We start from the raw sequence: 24,259 nt of genomic DNA on the forward strand, positions 1-24,259 counted from the left end.
GTTAAGGATCTGGCATTGCTGTGAGCCTTAGTGTAGGTCACAGATGCAGCTCAGATCTGGCATTGCTGTGGCTGAGGCGTAGGCCAGTGGCTACAGCTCCGATTCGACCCTTAGCCTGGGAGCTTTCATAGGCCATGGGTGTGGCCCTAAAAAGACAAAACAACAACAACAGCCACAACCCCCACACCCCAAAAAAACCCCATAGGTTTGTTAACTCAGAAGCTTTCCTGTGTAAAACCATAATCTGTACAAAGTTAGAGCCACTGCATTGGGAAGGGTACAGCTTTTCTATTTAGTTTGCTAATAATATCCTAACAGCTAAAAGATTGTTTTATTAACTTTTAGTCCTGTCCCTTTTGCATGTAGTTATAACTACAGATATGACCATAGAAGTTTATCTGTTACTTTTCTGAACAGAGAAACCCATGGCTCAGTAATTCACAGACATCAAGTAAGGCATTCTAGATGGAGACATTTAGAAAGCAAATGGAGGCTTTCTAGACAGGTGCAAAAAAAGAGACTTTGGCAATAAGAGAATTTTTTTCCCCCTAAAAAGATTTTAGTAGCACAAGTTCCATGGCAAAATATGTATGGCCAGTTTGTATCTACCAGGATGGTTTAAAATATAGTCCTTGATTCCTCTTGTCCTGAATCATCAGTGTGAACTTGTGTCTACTCTAGGAGAGAGCAAGGAAGAGAGGACATTTCGGAACTGGATGAATTCCTTGGGAGTCAGCCCATATATTAATCATTTGTACAGGTAAATATTTTATGTGTTTCAGCTTTATGGCCAGAGGCCAGCTTTTCTAGTTTTAAATTGTAGGTATGTTTACCTGAGAACATTTTCTAAAAATCTCAAGAATGTTAGCTAATATTTAAAGTTTCAGAATGCTGGGGATTGGCAATATACTCGACTTTAAAAGAAAAGTATTGGAGTTCCCGTCGTGGCTCAGAGGTTAACGAATCCGACTAGGAACCATGAGGTTTTGGGTTTGATCCCTGGCCTTGCTCGGTGGGTTAAGGATCCGGGCATTGCTGTGAGCTGTGTGTAGGTTGCAGATGCGGCTCGGATCCCGCGTTGGATCTGGCGTAGGCTGGTGGCTACGGCTCCCATTCCACCTCCCAGCCTGGGAACCTCCCTATGTCCTGTGGAAGTGGCCCTAGAAAAGGCAAAAAGACAAAAAATAAAATAAAATAAAAGTATTATTTAAAAAGATAAAATTGGAGTTCCCTGGTGGCTCAGTGGGTTAAGGATCCAGCATTGTCACTGCTTTGGTGCAGGTTCAATCCCTGGCCCAGGAACTTCTGCATGTTGTGGGTGTGGCAAAAAAAAGAAAAAAAAAGATAAGGTTATGATAATATTAGTTATAATTTTTGATGATATAAATAATTTAGTAAAGATAATCCATCTTGCTTTTTTATAATCACTAATCAAGAAAATAAATTATTTCAACTTTAACAAATTAGAAGAACAGTAATAGTTTATAAATTGCTGTTATGAACATTTTTCATTATAATTCACATTCTATTTTTTGCCAAAAAACTTCAGTTGGACCACAATTGTCCCACAAATTATTAACTAAGAAAATATTTTACTGAATCATTTCCTGTGCTCTTTGGCTCTTTGGCAGTGCTAACAGTGTGTCTCTAGGTGTGGATGAAAGGAAATCGTCCTTCTCTCTTTATTATAGGATCCACTAGCCTGCCTTAAAAAATGCAAAAGAACTCACCTTCAGCTAGTTGTGCATTTTTTTTTCAGAAAAAGATCTAATTAACTAAACCTATGAGTAATTTACACACCAGGGGAACTCCTTAATGAATAATGATAATTACTTAAATAGGAACTGAAGATTAATGTCACAAAAAGCCAAGATCACTGGCTAACTGAGGATTTATGATGCCGTGATTTCTGCTTCTTGGTGTGCATTAAAAATAGACTTTAAGCCAATATTGCCTTATAGTGGTAACTAGCTTTGATGTCATAGACTTTGATTTGATAAAATCCTCAGTAGGCATGTGTAGATTCCAGCTAGATGATAAGAGATATATGCCATTTGACTGGAACTTCTATCATAGTAGCAGGGGAGTAAAGGACTCAAGTGCTCGAGGCAAAGAGGGGTTAGATCTTTATGGGCTAATTGAAAGGATGTTTATAATATATACTTGAGGGAAAATAACAATAGGACTATTATGACCTCATTTTTAAAAATTGATTATATACCTATTTGTACATGAATTGTTAAGAAATCTTAGAGGGATGAATACCAAACTGTATGGAACTTAGAAAGGAGGGTAGTGAGGAGACATTTATTTTTAATCCTAATAACTTAAATATGGTTTTTGGTTTTTTATGATTATTTTTTATTTTCCTTTTTATTATTATTATTATTATTATTATTATTATCTGGTCTTTTTGCCTTTTCTAGGGCCGCTCCTGCAGCATATGGAGGTTCCCAGGCTAGGGGTCTAATCAGAGCTATAGCCGCTGGCCTGCACCACAGCCACAGCAACATGGGATCCAAGCTGCATCTGCGACCTACACCACAGCTCAGGGCAACGCTGGATCCTTAACCCACTGAGCAAGGCCAGGGATCGAACCCGCAACCTCATGGTTCCTAGTTGGATTAGTTTCTGCTGAGGCACGACGGGAACTCTGTCCTTTTTATTTTTTATTTATTTTCCTTTTTTATTTTATTTTTTATTTTCTTTTTTTACTTTTTTAGGACCGCACCTGTGGCATATGGAGGTTCCCAGGCTGGGGGTCAAATTGGAGCTGCAGCTGCCAGCCTACACCACAGCCATGGCAATGTGGGATCTGAGCTGCAACTGTGACCTACACCACAGTTCACGTCAGTGCCGGATCTTTAACCCACTGACTGAGGCCAAGGATCCAACTGGTAACCCCATGGATACTAGTTGAGTTCATAACCTGCTGAACCACCATAGGAACTCCCCGTATTTTTTCTTTTAATTAAGATGTAAATTTAAAATGAAGAGATTAAGATTTGTTGAGACTTCATGGTAACTTTGTAAACGTCAAGAACACTAGAGTTCTCTGTGATTTATAGTGGAGAAGAATTGGCCACATTTTTAAGATAAAGATTTTTTTTTTTGTACTTATATAGATCCTGAACTGTTAGCACAGAGATTCTGGGTATATGTAATTTTTTGAGAGGAAAAGGGAATTCAGAAAATTTTCTAAAGTAACATAAGCTTAAAAAGAATCATCAAGATATATGCATATAAAAAACAATAGCCAGAGATCTAGTTGGCACCAGACCTAGGTACCTAGTCTGTGAATTTGTGTCAGGATCATCTTCTTTAATCCAATAAGTGATTTTTGGCTCCCTCTCTGTGGTATACCAAACCCAACCCAAACCAAAGTATTAGAATAATTTAGATTGCTTTCAGCTCAGAATTCTCCCTGGGCCTTGGTTTCCCTATTTGCAAAACATGAGTAATAATACCATGTACATAGAAATAAGAATAAATTCCATTAAAGTGGAAAAGAAAAATTCATGAAATAGATGAGATTCCAGAACCTACACAACTACTTCAGTGATTTATTTTTCATACCAAATTCTCCATGTGCTTATAGATAACTTAGTCAGCTCTTGATTTCCTTCATAATAGACTTTGCCTCTCCATCCTTCAGCACAGGGCCCAGCCCCCTTCATGGCCATATAGTATGTGCACAGAGATGCAAAACAACTTTAATATGAGTCTTAGCAAGCTATAACTTAGCGAACAAGCTGCTGAGGGGGAAAAGTTATGTAATTCATCACAGAGCCAGCAATTTAAAAATCAATTGCTGTTGCTTTATGTCCTCAGCATACAGAATTGAAAACATACTTTGGGTGCCTCAGGAGAATGTGTTTTTCCAAATCCAAAGTAGTAGTATTCTTACTGCAGTAACTCCTACTTGCTGATAAATTTCTTCCTCTTAACCCTCACTATTTAACATGAATAGCTTCCTACTGAGTAGCTATTGTGATTTTTATATAATTTTTTTTTAAAGTTTTAAGAACCATAATACAGAACTAACAGATGAACTCATTCTCACTGTACAAGCTTCAGGAAATAAGTAAGTATGTAGAATAAAATAAAGCCAGATAATCTCTTCTTGCCCCTCCCATTTTCCTTTTTTTCCTGCCTAGAGGTAATTGCTATTCATAGTCCATAGCATACAAATGTATTTAAGCATTACTAATCTTGAAAATATTTTGATAAATAATACACTATATACAGTGTTCAGTGTTCTGCCTCTTGCTTTTTTTTTTTTTTTTTTTTTTTTAGGGCCGCACCTGCAGCATACGGAGGGAGGTTCCCAGGCTAGGGGTCGAATCGGAGCTACAGCCACTGGCCTACACCACAGCCACAGCAACACCAGATCCAAGCCGCGTCTGTGACCTACACCACAGCTCACGGCAACGCTGGATCTTTAACCCACTGAGTGAGGCCAGGGATGGAACCCACAACCTCATGGTTCCTAGTCAGATTCGTTTCCGCTGCGCCATGACAGGAACTCCCCTCTTGCTTTTTTAAACATAATTTTGTGTAATGCTTTTCATGTTAGTACATAGAGATCTCCCTTATTATGTTTTATGGTGACCCAGGAGTCCATGGTATGGATAATTTATTCAGTAGCCCCTCCTACCAGGCATTCAAATTGTTTCCAAATTTATAAATACTGTGGGAGTGAATGTCCTTGTACATACATCTTTGTAAACATTTATGAAAAAAAATTGGGCAGATTCCTAGATTAGAAGTTCTGGGTCAAATGATCTGTTCTGCCTGCTATTCTTTAAGCATTACATGACCCCGTTGTATTTTTTAAGGACATAAATCCATCTCCAATGTACTTGAGAAAATCGAGCAGTACCAGTGTTTCCTCCTCCTTCATTTTCTTTTCTTTCTGACTCAGTGACCTTGCAGATGCCTTAGTCATCTTTCAGCTGTACGAAATGATCCGCGTTCCAGTCGACTGGAGCCATGTCAACAAACCTCCTTATCCAGCTCTTGGAGGGAACATGAAGAAGGTGAATGAAATAATGACCACGGCTATGTTATTATTGTTCTGACATAAAACAGAGGATTTAGAGTTTCATAAAGCTTGGTAAAGTGTGGCCTGTTAAGCTTAGTAGTCTTTGACAAATGTGTTAAGCTTAGTGGTCTTCGACAAATGAGCTTTAATGTTTGGAAAGATGAAAGCAGTCCCCTCAGGCAGACACTTTATATAACTGTTTTTATCTGTAGCAAGTTGTAGTACTTAATGTTCTTTGAGATGCATCATAAATGAATTCCTATTTTATAATCACCAGAACTTGGCAGATCTTCACTGGTTACTCATTAATATTTTTCAACAGATAACTTATTGATTACCTACAACCTATACAGTGCAGTGCAGGATATAAAATAGTACAAGGCATAGAGTTGGTCCTCAGGAAACCCTAAAGAAATTAGATATGTGTGCAAATATTACAATATAATGCAGTGTATGCAAAAATGAATATTATGAGTTCTAAGGGAGAAAAAGCCAGAGTCTGCCCTTCACATGAGAGGCTTCATGCAGGAGGGGTTTTTGAGTTATATTCTGAGAAATGGATAGAATTTTGTCATAGTGAGACTGGAGAGGGGCTGATGATTAGGAAAAATGGTTTGGCTATAGCAGAAGATTCTAATAGGTAAGAAGTGAGTATGAATGCTAACATTTTGGATTGGAGCCAGATGTGGAGAGCCTTAAATGTCAGATTAAAGAGTTTGGGTTTGAAACTGTAAGCACTTGGAAGCCATTAAATGTTTTTTAAGCGTGGCAGTGACTTGATTATAGTTGGTGGGAGACTATCTACATGAATGGTAAAGGAAATGCTTGTCTCCAGTATCCTCCTTCCTCAAATAGGAGATCTGTAGTGTCCTTGGTGTTCATGCTTGTTCTGTTAAATTGCCACTTTTAAGATTCCAGGTTTTGTTTCTACCTTCCATATCAGGTTCATTTGCTTTCTAAAGTAAAAAGTATGTATGTCTTTAAAATTTTTTATACTTTCATTTAACATGATGTATATAACACAAATTAATAGACTCAAATTGCTATAACATCAATATGGCTATCATGAAATCAACCTACAATCTCATGGCTTAAAAACTATCTCTAATAGAATATGTGGAAATATAACCATATTTCTGGATAGAAAGACTGCATATTATAAAGATATAAAATTTTTGCAAATTAACTTAAAGGTGGAAAATAATTCCAGTTAGTCTCCGTATGGGCATATATATGTGTGTGTTTTGGGGGATAGGATTTATAAAGTGATTCTAAAGTTTCACTGGAAGAAGACATAGGCCTAAATCTCAAGAACATCTTATAAGAAGTATATTGAAGGAGGAGCTATTAGAAAATATACAAAATTATTATAAAGCTAAAGTAATTGAAATAGCTTAACACATATATAAGAATGGAATGAGATAGCATAGCTTAGAAACATGTTCTAAAATATAAGAACTTAATATATGACAAGGTGCTTTCCAAATTCAGTAAGGAAAGGAAGAATGATCCAAAAAATGATGTCCGAACAACTGGTTAACTATTTTGTTAGGGAAAAAAAGTAATTTTCACCATGTATCATTTTCCAAAATGAATTCCAATGGAGTAAGGATCCAGCGTTGCTGCAGCTGTGACTCAGCTATGATCCTTGGCCTAGGAGCTTCATATGCCCCAGGGTGGCCAAAAAAAAAAAATCTACTCTTAGAATGATAAATTACAAAGGAAAAAAATTGGTCAGTAGATTACATATAAATTTTAAACTTCTGTATGCAAAAGTAAACACCATAACAATTAAAAAGCAAATAAAAACAATAAACCTGGAAACATATTTGCAACAAAAGTAACTATAACTGATGGTTAATATCATAACATATAAATAGTTCATACAAATCAATTGCTAAAAACTCCATTGCCGTTATTAAAATTGTAATAGCAAAATGGGGACGTGAACATTTCACAGAAGAAATAATGATGGATAGTACACCCAAGAAAAACGTTTCACCCACAATAAAGAAATACAATTTAAAATAAGAAACAGTTGGATTTCACTGCATCCAGTGTTAGAGGAAGCACTAGAATCAGTTTGGTAATACAGATCAATAATCTTCAAAAAGTCCTTTGACTTAATAATTTCTTTTATTATCTATCCTGGTGAAATAATCAGAATGTTAGATAAGAAGTCGTGTGCCAATGCTCATCATAGCAATATTTACAGAAAAAAAAGGCAAAAAAAAAAAAAAGAAAGAAATAGCATTTTTAGTGTTTTAGTAATAGTGACATGGAAATAAGGATACAAAATTGGATATACACAAATGAATCTAACTGTTTAAAAAACACACACAATACAGACATGTGTTCAAAAAGGATTTCTGGAGTTCCCTTGTGGCACAGCAGAAATGAAGCTGACTAGTATCCATGAGGATGTGGGTTCAATCCTTGTTCAGTGGGTTAAGGATCCAGTATTGCTGTGAGCTGTGGTGTAGGTTGCAGATGTGGCTTGGATCCAGCATTCCTATCTATAGCTGTAGTGTAAGCCAGCAGCTACAGCTCCAATTTGATCCCTAGCTTGGGAACTTCCATATGCTACATTTTGGCCCTAAAAAAAAAAAAAAAAAAAAAAGACTTCTTCCTCCAGATCTATAGAATGAATATGTCTTTATAGACTTTATAATTAAAAAAAACCTATTTTATTTATTTTTTTTGGAAAAAAAACCTATTTTAAAAGACAAAAAAGGCATTATAATATTAAAAGTAATTAAATGAGTAGTGTAATTACAAGTGATTTTTTTTGTTAATATTGTTCATATTTTTCAGTATTTTTAGTGGTTGGACTATCTACATTTTTTATTTTATTTGATATGCCTATAATTCTCAAGGGAGTAGAATTCAGGAAATTTAGTTAACCAATTTCACATATGTTTTTTATTATTTATTTATTTATTTATTTTGTCTTTTTGCCATTTCTAGGGCTGCTCCCGTGACATATGGAGGTTCCCAGGCTAGGGATCTAATCGGAGCTGTAGCCAATGGCCTACGCCAGAGCCACAGCAACACGGGATCAGAGCCGCTTCTGCAACTTACACCACAGCTCATGGCAACACCGGATCCTTAACCCACTGAGCAAGGCTAGGGATCAAACCTGCAAACTGCTGAGCAAGGCTAAGGACCAAACCTGTAACCTATAAATAGTAAGGAACAGAGGGAACTCCTCACATATGTTTTTTAAATAAAAATTTCTGATGCAAAATATAACAAGAAAACAAATTGAATCACTCATTCATTGTATCTGGAGTTTTTAATGTTAATTATAGCATGTCACAAATTATTCATATGTATAATGCTTCTTTTCAACAAATATGAGCTTTTAATAGAATGAAATAAAAGTCCTGAAATAAGTTCAAGATGTTAAAAAAAAATATTGAGTTCCTGTCGTGGCGCAGCGGAAACTAATCTGACTAGGAACCGTGAGGTTGAGGGTTTGATCCCTGACCTCATTCAGTGGGTTAAGGATCCGGTGTTGGCGTGAGCTATGGTGTAGTAAGTCGTAGATGCAGCTTGGATTCAGCATTGCTGTGACTATGGTGTAGGCTGGCGGCTGTAGTTCCGATAAGACCCACAGCCTCGGAACCTCCATATGCCGTGGGTGCAGCCCCCCCAAAAAATAAAAAAATAATAAATAAAAATAAATAAAATAAAAAGGCAGTACTTCCATGACACAGTATCCAGGGACTTATTTTATGGACTTTGGGCACTCCTCAGCAGACGTCACTTTGCTTCATTTGTCAAGTTTATAGAGCTGCACCACTTGAATAGTCTTTCTTTTCTTTACTTGGAAACTTATGTCTCATTATATAATTTTTCCCATTTTCCAAACCATTTAAGCTTCACTTTTGTGCAAAGCATCTGAAGTGCTTAGTAATCATTTCTTCCATTAATTCTATGGGACTGTACTCTCCAATTTTTTCTTGCTTTTTATTCATTCTTACCTTTCACAGGGTCTTAAACTTCCGCTCTGTTAACTCTTGAAATTTTCTACAACTCAGTTCTTGGTCTAATGCTCTTAACTTTCTATAATCCTCAGGGAGCATACCTTTTTTTAGAGTGCTAAGTACTACCATAAACATGGCTTACCTCCGGGAACCTAATTTCTTATTCTTTGTCTAGTTTGGTACCTCTCCAGATCTTAGAAGTGTTATACCAAACTTGGAATCAAATGTTGCCAAAAAATTAGAACACATCTTTTCTCTTATGCTAGCATGCATTTCTAGATTCTCTTTCATTGCTGGTCACATCAACATCTTAGCCTATAAATAGTAACGTAACCATGAGCTCCTTTCTCACCATTAGTCCCATCAGGAATTTTGGTCAAACTCATCATAAAACAAGTGGTCCTGCATAGGAACACATTTTACATATGAGTGATTATTACAACTTGCTAGAAAATCCTCCTTTTGAAATGTGTCAGTGGAAAATATGCTGGTTTTTATCTCCCTTGTTCACACTGTTACATAATCAGATGCTATTTTCTGTGTATTAGGAATCCATTTCTTTCAATTATGTGTATTTCTATAGCATATATTTATATTTGGAAGATTAAATCTACAATGTAAAATGACTACTAGGGAGGAGAAAAATTGGAATATTTTATCAATGCATTTTTAAGAAATGAATACATGTCAAAAATTTGATTTAACTTATTAACTATTAAGGAAGATATTATAGCAGGTTCAAAGTATCTTCTTGCATTTTTATTTGTAAAAAACTGACCTTTGGGAATTTGGATTCTCTTTTTTAAAATAATAGTATCTATTAATTTGCACAAATTCTGTTATTATGTAGTCCTTTTCTCACCTTTCCTGGAAATATTTTCTTCATCTTAAAAAAAATTTGTGTATCTTTTGTTTCTTCAGGTTTACTTGTTTTGTAATGAGGCCTTAACTTTCTTAGGAAGTAAAATCAGGAGGAACCAGTTACACTATTTTTCTTAAGTAAACATTTACTTTATTCTAAAAAATATTTAATCAGCCCCTTTTACCACTGGTGGTGTTAGAGGATTATGAGATATTACAATTTCACTGGGGAAAAGTTAAAATATATACATATATTCTGAGAAAAGAAATATAGTACTAAATGATTAGAGATAATAAACCTCGATAGAGATATAGACCAAAAAAAAAAGTTCCCTTGTACTTATATCACTAGGAAGAAGTAGTCAGGTAGATAATTTACTTGGTTTTTGTTCATCAGATTCTTACTGTAGACATGGCAGTGTGCTAGGTCCTGGGCTAGAGGTGAGGAGAGTATGATATAGATTTGTACACTTTATAGTTTTTAAAACTATATGCTATAGGTTCGCAAAAGAGTACATGAAATACTAAACATAAGTAAAAAAAAGCTATGATTAGAAGTTCAAACAAGGGATGCAGCTGGTACAGTCAGGGTTATTCCTTTGTTGAAGCAAACTGGCTAAAAGCTGAATTTTAGAGGATGAGTGAGATGTAGATATATTGGAGGAGAAGTTAACATTCTTTTTTTTTGTCTTTTTTTTTTTTTAGGGCTGCACCTGCGGCATATAGAGGTTCCCAGGCTAGGGGTCCAATCAGAGCTACAGCTGCCAGCCACAACCACAGCCACAGCAACTCTGGATCCAAGCCATGTCTGTGACCTACACTACAGCTCACGGCAGTGCCGGATCCTTAACCCTTAATTAACCCACTGAGCAAGGCCAGGGATCGAATCCAAATCCTCATAGATGCTAGTTGGGTTAGTTAACCACTGAGCCATTATAGTTAACCACTGAGCCACGATGGGAACTCCAAAAGTTACATTCTCAATGAGCAGTTTCTTCTCTATTCCTTAATTTTAAATTTATACAAAATAATATTGATTACCTCTGTTGACAGAATGCAGAAAACATAAGTTTTTAGTCACAGATTTGCCACTAATAAGCTGTGTAATCTTGGACACTCAAGACTTTTAAAGAAAGAGAGGGTCTTTCAGCCAGTTGTTTCTCTATCTAGGCTGACCCCTCAGTGCTTTGATATGTTCATTTATAAAAGGGACATAGTTACTTCCTTAATTTTACTGGTTATTAGGAAATGCAATTCAGTCATAGAAATTTACAGTGTTATAATTATTTTTCAGGTGACTGAACTAGGCTGGCATATTCAATAAATACATTTTAAAAAATTTCTTTTTATACCAAAACTTTTGCTTATTATTTATAGATTGAAAACTGTAACTATGCAGTGGAGCTTGGGAAGAATAAAGCCAAATTCTCCTTGGTTGGCATTGCTGGGCAGGACTTAAATGAAGGGAATTCGACACTTACTCTGGCATTGGTGTGGCAGCTGATGAGAAGGTAAAGGCTGATTTGCTGTGGCATCAAACATTTTAGTTCAAAAAGTCATTTGAACTAAAATGTTAGCTGTTTTTGAAGAAGAGCAAGCACAGAAGAAATATACAATGCAAAATATATTAATTTTTAAATGATTCACTGTTGATAGTATATGTTTTGTGAATTATACTGTATTTTAAAAGTGGGTCAGAGTTCCTGTTGCAGCTCAGCAGAAATGAATCCTACTAGTATCCATGAGGATGCGGGTTCGATCCCTGGCCTTGCTCAGGGGGTCAGGGACCCAGCATTGCTGTAAAGTGTGGTGTAGGTCGAAGACACAGCTTGGATCCTGCATTGCTGTGGCTGTGGTGTTGTAGGCTGGCAGCTGTAGCTCTGGAACCTCTAGCCTGGGAACTTCTGTGTGCTGCGGGTGCAGCCCTAAAAAGCAGAAAACAAAACAAAACAAAAGGATCAACATCTAGAAACTAGTTACTGCTGCTAATGCTTCTGAAAAACTGCTTTATAAGGAGTTTTTTAATTTTTAAAAATACCATATAGTAGTTTTTGTTTCTCATTACTGAGCTCTGTAATCTTGGAATGTAACTAAGTGCAAATACTAGACTAAAATTAGAAATATTTGTTAGAACTGAAATATTTCTTAAATATTCATCTAAATATTGATATAAATGTCATGAGAGCAAATTTCACTCCTTTCAGTCTTAAATATGCATCTTTTCTGTTACAGGTACACGTTGAATGTGTTATCAGACCTTGGAGAGGGTGAAAAAGTAAACGATGCAATTATTATTGAATGGGTCAATCAGACTCTTAAAAGTGCAAACAAAAATACTTTTATTTCCAGCTTCAAGGTAATCAAAAGCTATATTAACATTTTTTTTTGTTAAGAAATTAAATTTAGGAAGGAATTACATTGGTTTAGGTTTAGAATTACATCAGTATTTTTTCCTGAAACATGCAATTGATGAGCTTAGGCATACTAATTATTTGGCATATGTAAACCAGAAATATTCAGTTTGAATTCTTATATTTTTGATTGGTATTGAGTATAAATGTAGGTTAATATTGGACGTCAGTAATCTAATCTTAAAAAAAGAAGTAGAGCCAAAAATCCAATTGTCAAATGAAAAAGAGAAAAAAGCCATTGTTTATGTAGGACCTATAATGTTTTGTGCTCCCTAGCAGCAGTCTCAGAATTGTATTGACATCATTTCCAAGGCATAACAGAGCCAGCCAAACCGATTCAAGTGGGAATTGAGAAAACTGGTAGGAAAAAAAAATCTTGTCATCTGGCTTCATAATGGCACTTACTCAGTTCCAAGCATTTGTGGATGATTCATAAAGCACTCAAAATGTAGCCTGCTCATACATACCCACTAATTCTCATGCATTTCCATTGTGTTTTGCTTTTGCATGCAAGCTGCTATTAGCTACAAATAAGCACGTCTGCTTGTACACATTCGTTCCGTGAGCCTTGTGTTTGCAATTTTATGAAATGTGAAAAATCAGCCATCAATTTTTTTTTTTTTTTAGTGAAATAAGAGTGCAAACAGATGAAACCTTAAGCTCCCCTAGGAGTAATCTACCCACCTTTTTTTCTTCTTTCCCTTTGCTCTAAATGTTTGACAACGTTGCAGAGCAGAAGAAATGTCAGAAACTGATAAATTTGGAGTTCCCATTGTGGCTCAGTGGGTTAAGAACCCAACATAGTGTCCATGAGGACACAGGTTCAATCCCTGGCACTGCTGCAGGCTGCAGCATAGGTCGCAGATGTGGCTCAGATCTGGTGTTGCTGCAGCTGTGGCATAGACCTGCAGCTGCAGCTCTAATTTGACTCCTAGCCTGGGAACTTCCATGTGCCACAGGTGCAGGCATAAAAAGAAAAAGAAAGAAATTGATAAAGTCAATAGTTTATTTATTTATTTGCCAAAAACTGAGTCTGAAAGTGGACAGCTGGATGTTGGCAGAGATATTACCTGAGTCCTAGTTCAAATGTGTTTTTTTCTTTTTCATCTTGGAAGGAACTAATGACACTGAGTTTTTATTGTTGCTTATTTAAAAAAAAAAGAATTTGGAGTTCCAATCGTGGCTTAGTGGTTAACGAACCCGACTAGTAACCATTCATTGATCCCTGGCCTAGCTTGGTGGGTTAAGGATCTGGTGTTGCGGTGAGCTGTGGTGTAGGTCACAAACATGGCTTAGATCTGGCGTTGCTGTGGCTGTGGTGTAGGCCGGCGGCTACAGCTCTGATTAGACCCCTAGCCTGGGAACCTGCAGCGGCCCTAGAAAGACAAAAGCCAAAAAAAAAAGAATTTTTATTTTTAGTTTATTATTTGTCTTTTTTTTTTTTTTTTTGGTCTGTCTGTCTTTTTAGGGCCGTACTCATGGCATATGGAGTGGAGCCCAGGTTAGGGGTCCAATTGGAGCTGTAGCTGCTGGCCTGGCCCACAGCCACAGCAGTGCCAGATCTGAGCCACATCTGCAACCTACACCACAGCTCACGGCAACGCCAGATCCTTAACTCCCTGAGTGAGGCCAGGGATTGAACTTGCGTCCTCATGGATGCTAGTTGGGTTTGTTAACCACTGAGCCACGACAGGAACTCCCATGACTTGTCTTTATATATTTTAGATATAAAACACAAATTAAAATTTAAAATAGGAAAGGTGTTATAGAAAATTCTCTAATTGACAGTTACTTTTAAAAGTTGTTATACTGAAATTATATGCATTTGTACATTAATTTGTGAAAAAAGCGTGTATGTCATTAAAGAAAATATTAAATGCAAATTAATAACTATTTAGTTCTAGTTATTATGTAATATTCTAGGTAAAGAAAAGATATAGAATATAAGAAATTATTTTGGTCCTAAGAGTGTGGGCCATTTATTTGAAAGACAAAATTGGTATAAATGAAAAGGTAGCAATACTACAGAGTCAATGTTAAAATCTAAAGAAATAATGCAACTAATATTATGGATAATTCTCAGTGATCCTTTCCAACTGAATGGTCAGTGAGGAGAAAGTTGAATTTGAGCATCAGAGATGGAGGAGGGATTTGAACTGACGGAGAACAAGAGGGCGATAACAAGCTAGTAGGGGGTCCATCTTGAATAAAGGCAAGTCTGAGACGGTTAGGAGAAATAGTTTCACTAGACAGGATGGTTCTTAAGGGACGTAGTGCAAGACAGAGGCTGGGAGAAAAGGGCATTGATAAGGGGAGTAACGTATGAAAAGTGACTACTTTAGGAATACTGTTCTGAACCTAGGGAGCAGATGGGTTGGAGGAAGTATGGGATAAATGCAAGGACATCACATAAGCTGAGGCAGAACTTCAGATGTGAGGTGATAAGGATCAGGAGTGTGGGTGGGCACTGGGAATGTTAAGGGTAAATAATTATTTGTAAAAGAATGGGTATGATTTGGCTTCTTGACTTAGGGAAGCACAGGAAAGAGAGAGGAGTTAAAACGATGTTTGGGGCCTGGGCAACTGGAAAACTGATTAACAAAAACAAAAATGGGGATATTATGAGGTGCAGCTGCTTTCTAGAAAAGGTGATGAATTCAGTTTTAAACTTACTGAATTTGAGGTAATTTTTCAGGAAATGAGGAGTTGGATGAAAAGTGATATTAACACTAGGATGACAAACTTACTGATAAGTTGACTAGGAGAGATTGTTGAAAAATGGGAGTACACACACCATTTAAGAGAGAGAGCTCATAGAAAAGCAGATTCGAGACTGGTTTTACTAGAACTGAGGTGGTAGAAACATACTGCAAAAGTGCTTGGCACTTAGTAGGTTCTTGACAAGCCTTTAAAGAGATATAAATAAGAAATAAGGCAGTGAATGCTAAAAATAGTTGTGGTGGGAAGGTTTTTTTTTCCAATTCAACGTGTTATATTTGAAAGCTCTAATAAGTGGTACTAGTAAGAACTTATTAATCATAATGAAGGCAGTGCTGTACCCAGAAGTTTTAGAAAAGACAAAATTATCCTTTTTAGTTGCAAAGTAATTTTCCCTCATCAAAAGATAAGGAGGTGCTATATCAACCAATAATAGTAATCATAATTACCATTTATTGAGTCCTATGTGTTACTGTGTTAAGCGTTTTATATATCATTGTTTCTTTTAATTCTCTCAATAACTATAAGCAAAGAGGTATTTAAAAAGTTAAATAATTGGTCCACTGTTGTACAACTGTTAAGCAGAATATAGATGGATTTCATATCCAGATCTAACTGCAGGTTGAAAGCCAAGCTATGGAGTTATATGGCCCTTGGGTTGATTTAGGCTTAGTCACTTACTAGCTGTGACATACGGCTCATTCAGTCCATAAATATTCAAAGTCTACTCTGTGTCAGGTGTTTTGCTAGTTGCTGTGGCTACAAAATGCCCTCCAAGAGCTTACTGTTCAGGGAAGGAGACAAATGAGAAAACAGGAATCACAGTATGGGGTGTTAGCAATTCTGTAGAAATCAGCTAAGGAGACTAGGGAACAAGTGAGGAGGGCTTTTTTTTTTTTTTTTTTTTTTTCAGGAATCTCAACAGTTTAACACTAATATCTGGGTTACATCTCTTGATGAATAAAACTGAATTTACCTCTGGCTCACGTTTAGTATTTGTGTAACCTTGGGCAGGTTTTTAATTTATCTATGCCTGAGTCTCCCCATATTTAAAATGGAGATATTAATAATACATCCATCTCTGGGTTTGTTGTCAAGGTAAATAAGCTTAACACATGTAAAGAGCTTAGTAGTACCTGGCACATATTAAGGGCTCAATAAATGGCTCACTCTACCACACTATTGGTACTGCCAAAGTACAAAGGGCATTATGGAGAGGTTCCTCTTGAGCTTTGTAGGGAACTACAAACAGGCATTGTAGGCAGCCACAGCACTGTTTTTCCACTTTTATTTTCAAAAATGACTGCAAGAACAATAGAATGGAATGTTCTCATAGTAATGTGTGTCAAATTAAGAGAAGAGATGGTACAACTCATCTTGAAAATCGAGACAAATTCTAGACTAGTTGTCTTTAAGATTCTAAAAATTCTTTTTGCTTAATTTCTATATGATTAACTTAAAAGTGAAAGAAATTGTGAAAATGTATCTATTCACTAACCTAGGGATTTTGTCATTTTTCCCTTTTTGCAGCTAAATGTCTTTTATTGATATAACATGCAAATCAGGCAGTTCCCTTGTGGCACAGCAGGTTAAAGATCTGATGTTCCTGCACCTGTGGTGCAGGTCACAGCTGTAGCACAGGTTTGATCTCTGGCCCAGCAACTTCTACATGTTGCAGGTGTGGCCAAAAGTAGTATTCAAATCAGAGGAGCTGGAAGACAGGAAAGATAGGGAAGATAAGGGATCCAGTATAATCTTTAGAAAATTCAACTCAGGGATTTCCTGTCATGGCTCAGTGGAAACGAATCTGACTAGCATCCATAAGGATACAGGTTTGATCCCTGGCCTTGACTTAGTGGGTTAGGGAACCCAGCATTGCTGTGAGCTGTGGTATAAGGTCACAGACGTGGCTTCGATCCCATGTTGCTGTGGCTCTGGTGTAGGCTAGCAGCTGTGGCTCTGATTGGACCCCTAGCCTGGGAACCTCCATATGCTGCGAATATGGCCCTAAAAAGCAAAAAGAAAAAAAAGAAAAAAAGAAAAAGAAAATTCAGCTCATAAAATTTTTTCTCAAGGTGAATCAAAAGGAAATGGGTGGAAAAATCCTTCTTTTCTAAATCTAAATAAAGAAATATTTAAAATACCACAAAAGGGTATAAACTTTGAGCTATCAGATGAATAGGTCTGAGGATCTAATGTATAACATAGCAACTATAGTTAACACTATTTTGTATAATTGATATTTGTTTAAGAATAGAACTTAAACATTTTCACACACACATATAACATATATCCATAAGCAAGGGTGACAGATGTGTTAACTAGATGGGAGGAATCTTTTGCAATGTATAGGAATATCAAATCATCAAGATGTATAGTTTAAGCATCTTACAATTTTGTTAATTTTAACTCAATAAAGCTGAAAAAAAAATTTTTCCCCAAACTTAAAAAACCCTCACAAAATGTAAATAAGTAATCAAAGTATAGTACAGTTAAGCCACTTGTCTGTTTTTGAATCACCATATAGATATATGAAAAGTAAGCACAAAGAAATTTTAAATTTATTATAGAATGACATGCATGTTAAATTTTAATTTTGGAAAGTATGAGTATACATTAGAGTCTTCTAGAAAGCTTATTAAAAATATAGATTCCTGGGAGTTCCCATCTTGGCACAGCAGAAACGAATCCAATTAGTATCCATGAGGATGTGAGTTTGATCCCTGGCCTTGCTCAGTGGGTCAGTGATGTGGCGTTGCTGTGAGCTGTGGTGTAGGCTGGCAGCTATAGCTCCGATTTGACCCCTAGCCTGGGAACCTCCATATGCTGCAGGTGTGGCCCTAAAAAAAAAGAACAAAAATATATAGAGTCCTCACTCCATCCACAGATAACCTAACTTATTAATTTGCATGCAGGGATTAATTTGTGCTTTAAGTAAGCGCCTAGGGTGATTTTTCACATGAGTGGTCTACAGACTACACTGAGAAAACATGTAAGAATTTTTCAGAAATAGAAAAGATGCCAAAAAATCTGGACTACCAGCATCAATATAGACTTAAGAACCCTAAATATTTTTATTTTTGTATTTCTACTTACCCCCAAAAAAATCTGTTTCATAAAATGAACATTCCTAAAAATGAAGAATATACATTTTTCTAAAATTAATAAATGTAGTAGTTCGTAGACAGTGGCCTCAAAAACCAACCCTTTACTCTTCACATGTCTTCAGATTGTTTTATCAAACATTTATTAAGAGCCACATTTGGGAGTTCCCATTGTGGTGCAGTGGCTAACAAATCTGACTAGGAACCAAGAGGTTTCGGGTTTGATCCCTGGCCTTGCTCAGTGGGTTAAGGATCTGACGTTGCCATGAGATACGGTGTCGGTCACAGAAGCAGCTCAGATCCCGCGTTGCTGTGGCTCTGGTGTAGGCCAGTGGCTACAGCTCCGATCACCTCCATATGCCACGGGAGTGGCCCTAGAAAAGACAAAAAGACAAAAAAAAAAAAAAAAGCCACATTTGGCTAGGAACTCTATTAGATGCTTTCACTTACATTATCTTAATATTCCCAAGAATCTTGTGACATTTCCATTGTAGTGATTAGGAAAGGGTGCTTTTGGCTTCAAGTTAACAGAAACAGAAACGAAAAGTACAGGTACAGAATAATAGAAGAGATCCAGAGGTAGTGTGGACTTCAGGATTGCTCGAGCCTGTAATTAAAGAATGTCATTAAGGGCTCAGGTTTTTTCCATCTCTGCTTTGCCATCTAAAGTGCCAACTTCACCTGAAAGCTGGTTTTCCTCTTGGTCATTGTATAGCTGCTGGTTGTGACAGAGGTTTTATCCTCTTATTCACATCCAGGAGTAGGGGTTGCTAGCTTTCCATAGTTCTCCCTGAATAGTAAGGGCCTCATATTAAATTAAATTAGGCCCAAATAAATCACTGGGATGGATTATTCCTTCTGGCATTTTTAGACTTTTTTTTAAACTTTTTTCATTATTGTTTGCCTAAGGAGTTTTTTAGATGTTTTTACCTAAATTTCCCTCCGCTATGAAATTTTATAGTTATTAGTATATCTGTTATTCACTGCATGCTTTATACATAAAAAGAATAAGTTTATCACCTCACTCCCAGAATAAATGGTCTACACTAATTCAGGATCACCCCCTGGAGCTGTGGATGGGATTAGCTTTCCTTGAAGCACATGTCCCTGTGAGGGAGGTATGGATCCAGAGCAATAATGTGGGTCCTGTTAGCATGGAAAAAGTAGTAAGGGATAAGTGGATTCTGAGCAGGCAAGCAACAATTGCAACTATTCATGCTGAGAGACAGAACAAATAACTTGTTCAAGTACTGGTAAGTGGAAAAATAATTCAGACCAGAATTTCTGACTTCAGTAGCAATGTTCTATCCACTAGAATTTCATTGTCCACTTTTAGTTGCCTTGCAGGTAACTTTAAAAGTGTAGAGAATCTTGGCATTAGAGTCAGATAGTCATGGGTTCAAATACTGGTTCTGTACATACTGGTTGTGTGAGCAAGATTTTTGAGCTCTGTGACTTTCATGTTATTTATCTTTAAAAGAGAGACTGTGATTTATAACCAGGCTATTAGGGGGATTAAACAAACTGAACATGTAAAAACAACAAAAATAATGCCTTTGTAAATACTAGTTCCTTTCCACTTTCATTTTTTCTTTCTGGAAAATATTAAGTGAAGGCTTAGGAATCCATGGTCTAAGGAAAAAATATTGCTAAAATCTGTAAAACTATTAATTTAAAATTCATCTCCTATTCCCTTTCAGAAGTTGATTATTTTTTACAGAATGGGTACTATAGTTAGCATATTTTAAGAATTGTCAGACCCACAAATGTTATTCCACATGGTGACAATACTATATACTGTAAACTCTGTAAGAATGAAAGGAAAAGCTTATTTTAAGTAGTTTGTGATGTATGTTGGCTGTGGAATAGCTGAATATTATGTATAATGAAAATTTATAAATTGCTTTTATTTAAATGGCTATGACCTTCTGGTCTGACATTTATAAAAGATGTTTACAAATGTTCACCTGTTCTTTATTTTCTAGGACAAAGCTATTAGCACTAGTTTACCTGTCTTAGATTTAATAGATGCCATTGCACCCAATGCAATTCGTCAAGAAATGGTCAAAAGAGAAGACCTTTCTGATGAGGACAAGCTGAACAATGCTAAGTAAGTATTTATGGTTTATATTGGAACTTAGTGGCTCTTTCATTCTCAATCCTTATAAGTAAGGTTATTATGTCCTTAAAATTTACATTTTTAAGTACAGCATATATGGGAAATATAATTTAAAAGACTCAAAAACTTAACTTTCTTGTAAAGTTAATCTTGTCAAAATATTTCATTCTTTTATCAACATATATTAAGTGAAATCACAGATGGTAACAAACACTGGAATATTTTTCTTGTCTTTTCCAGATATGCCATTTCAGTGGCTCGAAAGATCGGTGCCCGGATATATGCCTTACCCGATGACCTTGTGGAAGTGAAACCAAAGATGGTTATGACGGTGTTTGCATGCTTAATGGGAAAAGGACTGAACAAAATAAAATAATGAAATGTTTAATATGATTTTCTGCCACATTAAATACACTGAATGCCTCACAGTTTACAGAATTCTGAAATGTAGTGGGCATAAAACCAGAGATTATTTGTATGCTCAAAATAGTTGTATAAATCATTAATGAATTAAATGTCCTGTTCAGACTAGTTAGGATTTGTTGGCCTTTTTGGATAACACAATTAATTTACTAGTCAATACTGATAAGAGAGTACTTTCATTTTCAAGCTGATATTTTGTGATTATTTTCTTTTCCTTAAGGTCTCATTAAAACAAGATTAATTCGCTCTTTTTCATGATTCACAAATGATCAATACCAAAAAATCTTTCAGGTCCTGCTGTGAAATGTGTTTTGATTTTTGTGTGTGTGCGTTGATTTTGATCAAAGTCATAATCCTGTTCAATCTTTTAATTTTTTCTCCAGTTATGTGAAGTGATCCAAAACGTTGATATTTCCGTAAATTTCTATATTAACATTTTTAAGTGACAAATATCGTTCACTAACATTAAACTTTTTTATATATGAAGACTAACTCGTGAATAAACTTCAAAGTTCATTTTCTTATATAAGTAGCAAGAGCTTTTTACGTAAAATTTAATTTTAATTGCATTGATATTTTACATATACTGGTTTGATAATACAGCTCTAAGACATGCAGCATATATATGTTGGTAAGAGATTACTAGAGAAATATGTGTGTGTACATATATATATTTTGCACCTGCATTAATCAGGTTTTCTTAAATGGTATGTATGCAGTCAGCCCTCCATATCTCATGGAAGCCTATTTGATGATTCCACTTTCATAGATTCAATCAACTGCAGATTACAGATACTGGAAAAAAATTCCAGAGAGTTCCAAAAAGAAAAACCTAAATTTGCTAAATGCCAGCAACTAGTTACCCAGCATTTACACTGTATATTAGGTATAAGTAATCTAGAGATGATTTAAAGTACATAGGAGGATGTATATAGGTTATATGCAAACACTTAACCATTTTATATAAAAGACTAGAGCACTTGAAGATTTTGATATCCTTAAGGGTTCCTGGAACCAAACTCCTGAGGGACGACTGCAACTGATCAGTTAGCCAACTATCAAGTAATTATTGTGCCCCCACTATTTATATAACACTTTTCAGTTTGTAGCTGATACATGAAGATTTCTTTTAGAAATATTCATTTTGGATGTGCATATCACTTTTCAATTGACTTCTTACAACTACTTATAGCCAAATACTGGCTACAGCTCTCAAGCCATGTTGATACTATACTCTTAGCTTCATATTACACACGGTAATTTTTGATGCTCTAGCGCTAAATAATTTAGAATATGCCTATGAAATATCTTTAGTAGAAAGCAACACAAAGCTAATATTCAACATAGAGTATTTTCATGTTTTTTTAATAGCCTCCTTCAAATTGGCAATGTTTGGTTAATGCTTAGGTAACTTGGAAGTAGCTATGCTTCAGACTTATTTTTGTCTGAATTTTTGGTAGTCCACCAATTCTGCTGTTAACAATTAAATTCAGAAGTCTCCTTCCTTCCACTGTAGTGCCAGTGAGCAACACTGCTGTGTAACAAAAACTGCTGTTACTTTATCTCACTGTGAATTAGTTTAAATCTCCCTTCTACCATTGATTAAAACATACATGTTGGTTAAGAGTGAGACTCCCGGTGTGTCTAGAATTTTTTAAAGGAATCATCAACAGGTGGAACTATGAAATACATTCTTCTACAAAAGAAATTGTTTCCTTTTATATTTTGATGATTGTTTTCTTATATGAAGATTAAGATATGTTCTTGCTCTTTTGTGAGATTATTTAAATCATGTTTCCCCTTTTGATTTTTTCACTGTTATATTCTCTAGGTTATCTGATTTACATGAAATTTGGCACTTTAGAGTGTTCTTTTTCTCACAAAATATATTTAATAAAAATTCTGTGTTATGTAAAAATTTGCAGTATTTATTTCACTTAAAGAAAAATATATAACCTTGAAAATCTACCATAAACTTATTTTCCAGGAAAGAGAACAATTACAATTCCTACACTAATGAGTAGAACAACAACAAAAATTTTTATCATTTTGGGAGGCGTGAAAGTGGTACTAAAGTTCTTTAATATGAAGAATTTTAGGAAAGGCCTACTGCATGATTACCACACACTGATGTGATGAAATAATTCGAGTGAATCAATTTATTAACATAAATTTACCTATTATGATCCAGGTATGATGCTAGACACTGAGGATTTAGCTGAGAAAAATACAAAGTTTCCTGACCTCATGAATCTTATTTCTTAGTGGAGAAAGACAGATTGTAAACAAATAGAAATTGTAGATGGTGATAAATGGAGTAGGAGAAATAAAACAGGGTAATGTGATAGGGACTTAGAAACTGGGTTGAAGAAGTTTTAGTTTAGGTGTGTCAGAGAAGGTCTCTCTCTAATGGTATGATATTTGGACTGATACAGGAATAAGGAAGAGCCAGATGATAAAGATGGTGTCTGTTACTTACAGGACTAGATCTGACTCTGGATTTTCTCTTCTCCAACTAGAGTTGTGATGGGTCTTCTCTCTAGTACCGGAGGTTGAGTGAGTAGCTTTAAGTAATGTGCTGGTTCTGAATCTTACATGCTACTGTTCATCATGACCTTATCATTGGTCTCCTATCATAGATACAAATAGAGGATCTTAAAATATCCCAGTTTATGCTGGATAAAAATGGACGAGAGAAGCAAGAGAGAATATTCTGCATCTGAGATGATTCAAAAATAAATCTACAACATTAGCTTACTGTGAAGGAGGAAAAACCCTCTAATAACTTTGGAAAGTCTGCTAGGATTATCTCCTAAAGTAGACTGGAATTACACTGACTCTAAGAAATCAATCCAGCCCCTAAGGGAGTTCTATGGATAAGGAGTCACCTAATCCTAGAAGCTGAAATAAACTTCAGATTAATGTGGTTTCTATAGTTCAGAGCCATCTGAATTTTTACCCCTAAACACTCTGGAACTTTTGGATGGATCAGGGTTAGAGTTCTGCTACTGAGTAAAAATTTTACTGGATTCCAAAGTTTGTAAGCACACACACATAAACAAACCCAAATATGTACCACTGTGTTCACTGGCCACAGATTTACAATGAGCAATTTTGACATTCCACTGAATCCACAAACTTAGAACTATATTAAACATTAGAGAATGGGGCAGATTTATGATCTACTAAAGAAAGAAAAGCTATAATGATTTAATAGATAAGTATTCTGAAGTAAACACATGGAAATGTTTGGAAAGGTGGACAATCTTGTCTACCGAAGGCCTCTTAGAGAAGATGAAAAGTGGACTCTGATCAGTAAGGTATATATAGGAAACTTGGAAGTCTGCAGGGACAGGGATGGAAAAAAAATCAACCTGAACAGAACAGGAAGTATTTCTTTCAAATATACTATACTCAGAAGTAAATTTATGTATTGCCTTAAAAACCCAAGCACTAAGGGGACAATTTAAATTTGTACATAGTTGGAAAGCAATAAAAATTATTTGAAATATAATTTCCAGTCCCCCTCCCCAAGCTTTTGAAGGTGCAAGAACCTGCTTTAATTATAAGCTTGACTTAAAAAAATACTG

The 24,259-nt window shown here is 35.8% G+C and overlaps 1 protein-coding gene across 1 annotated transcript in view; it reads left to right on the forward strand.

Annotated features, from left to right (window-relative positions):
- PLS1 (plastin 1) overlaps positions 1-20,958 on the forward strand; it is a 139,641-nt gene extending 118,683 nt beyond the window's left edge. The window contains exons 12-17 of the mRNA XM_047783951.1: positions 682-760; positions 4,925-5,039; positions 11,272-11,405; positions 12,127-12,250; positions 20,113-20,237; positions 20,487-20,958. Of these exons, the coding sequence (XP_047639907.1) occupies positions 682-760; positions 4,925-5,039; positions 11,272-11,405; positions 12,127-12,250; positions 20,113-20,237; positions 20,487-20,622 (713 nt within the window). The 3' untranslated portion in view covers positions 20,623-20,958. The remainder of the gene's footprint in view (positions 1-681; positions 761-4,924; positions 5,040-11,271; positions 11,406-12,126; positions 12,251-20,112; positions 20,238-20,486) is intronic.
- The last annotated feature ends 3,301 nt before the right edge of the window (positions 20,959-24,259 follow it).

Source organism: Phacochoerus africanus, chromosome 1 (assembly GCF_016906955.1).
Source record: "Phacochoerus africanus isolate WHEZ1 chromosome 1, ROS_Pafr_v1, whole genome shotgun sequence".
Taxonomy (NCBI): Eukaryota; Metazoa; Chordata; class Mammalia; order Artiodactyla; family Suidae; genus Phacochoerus; species Phacochoerus africanus.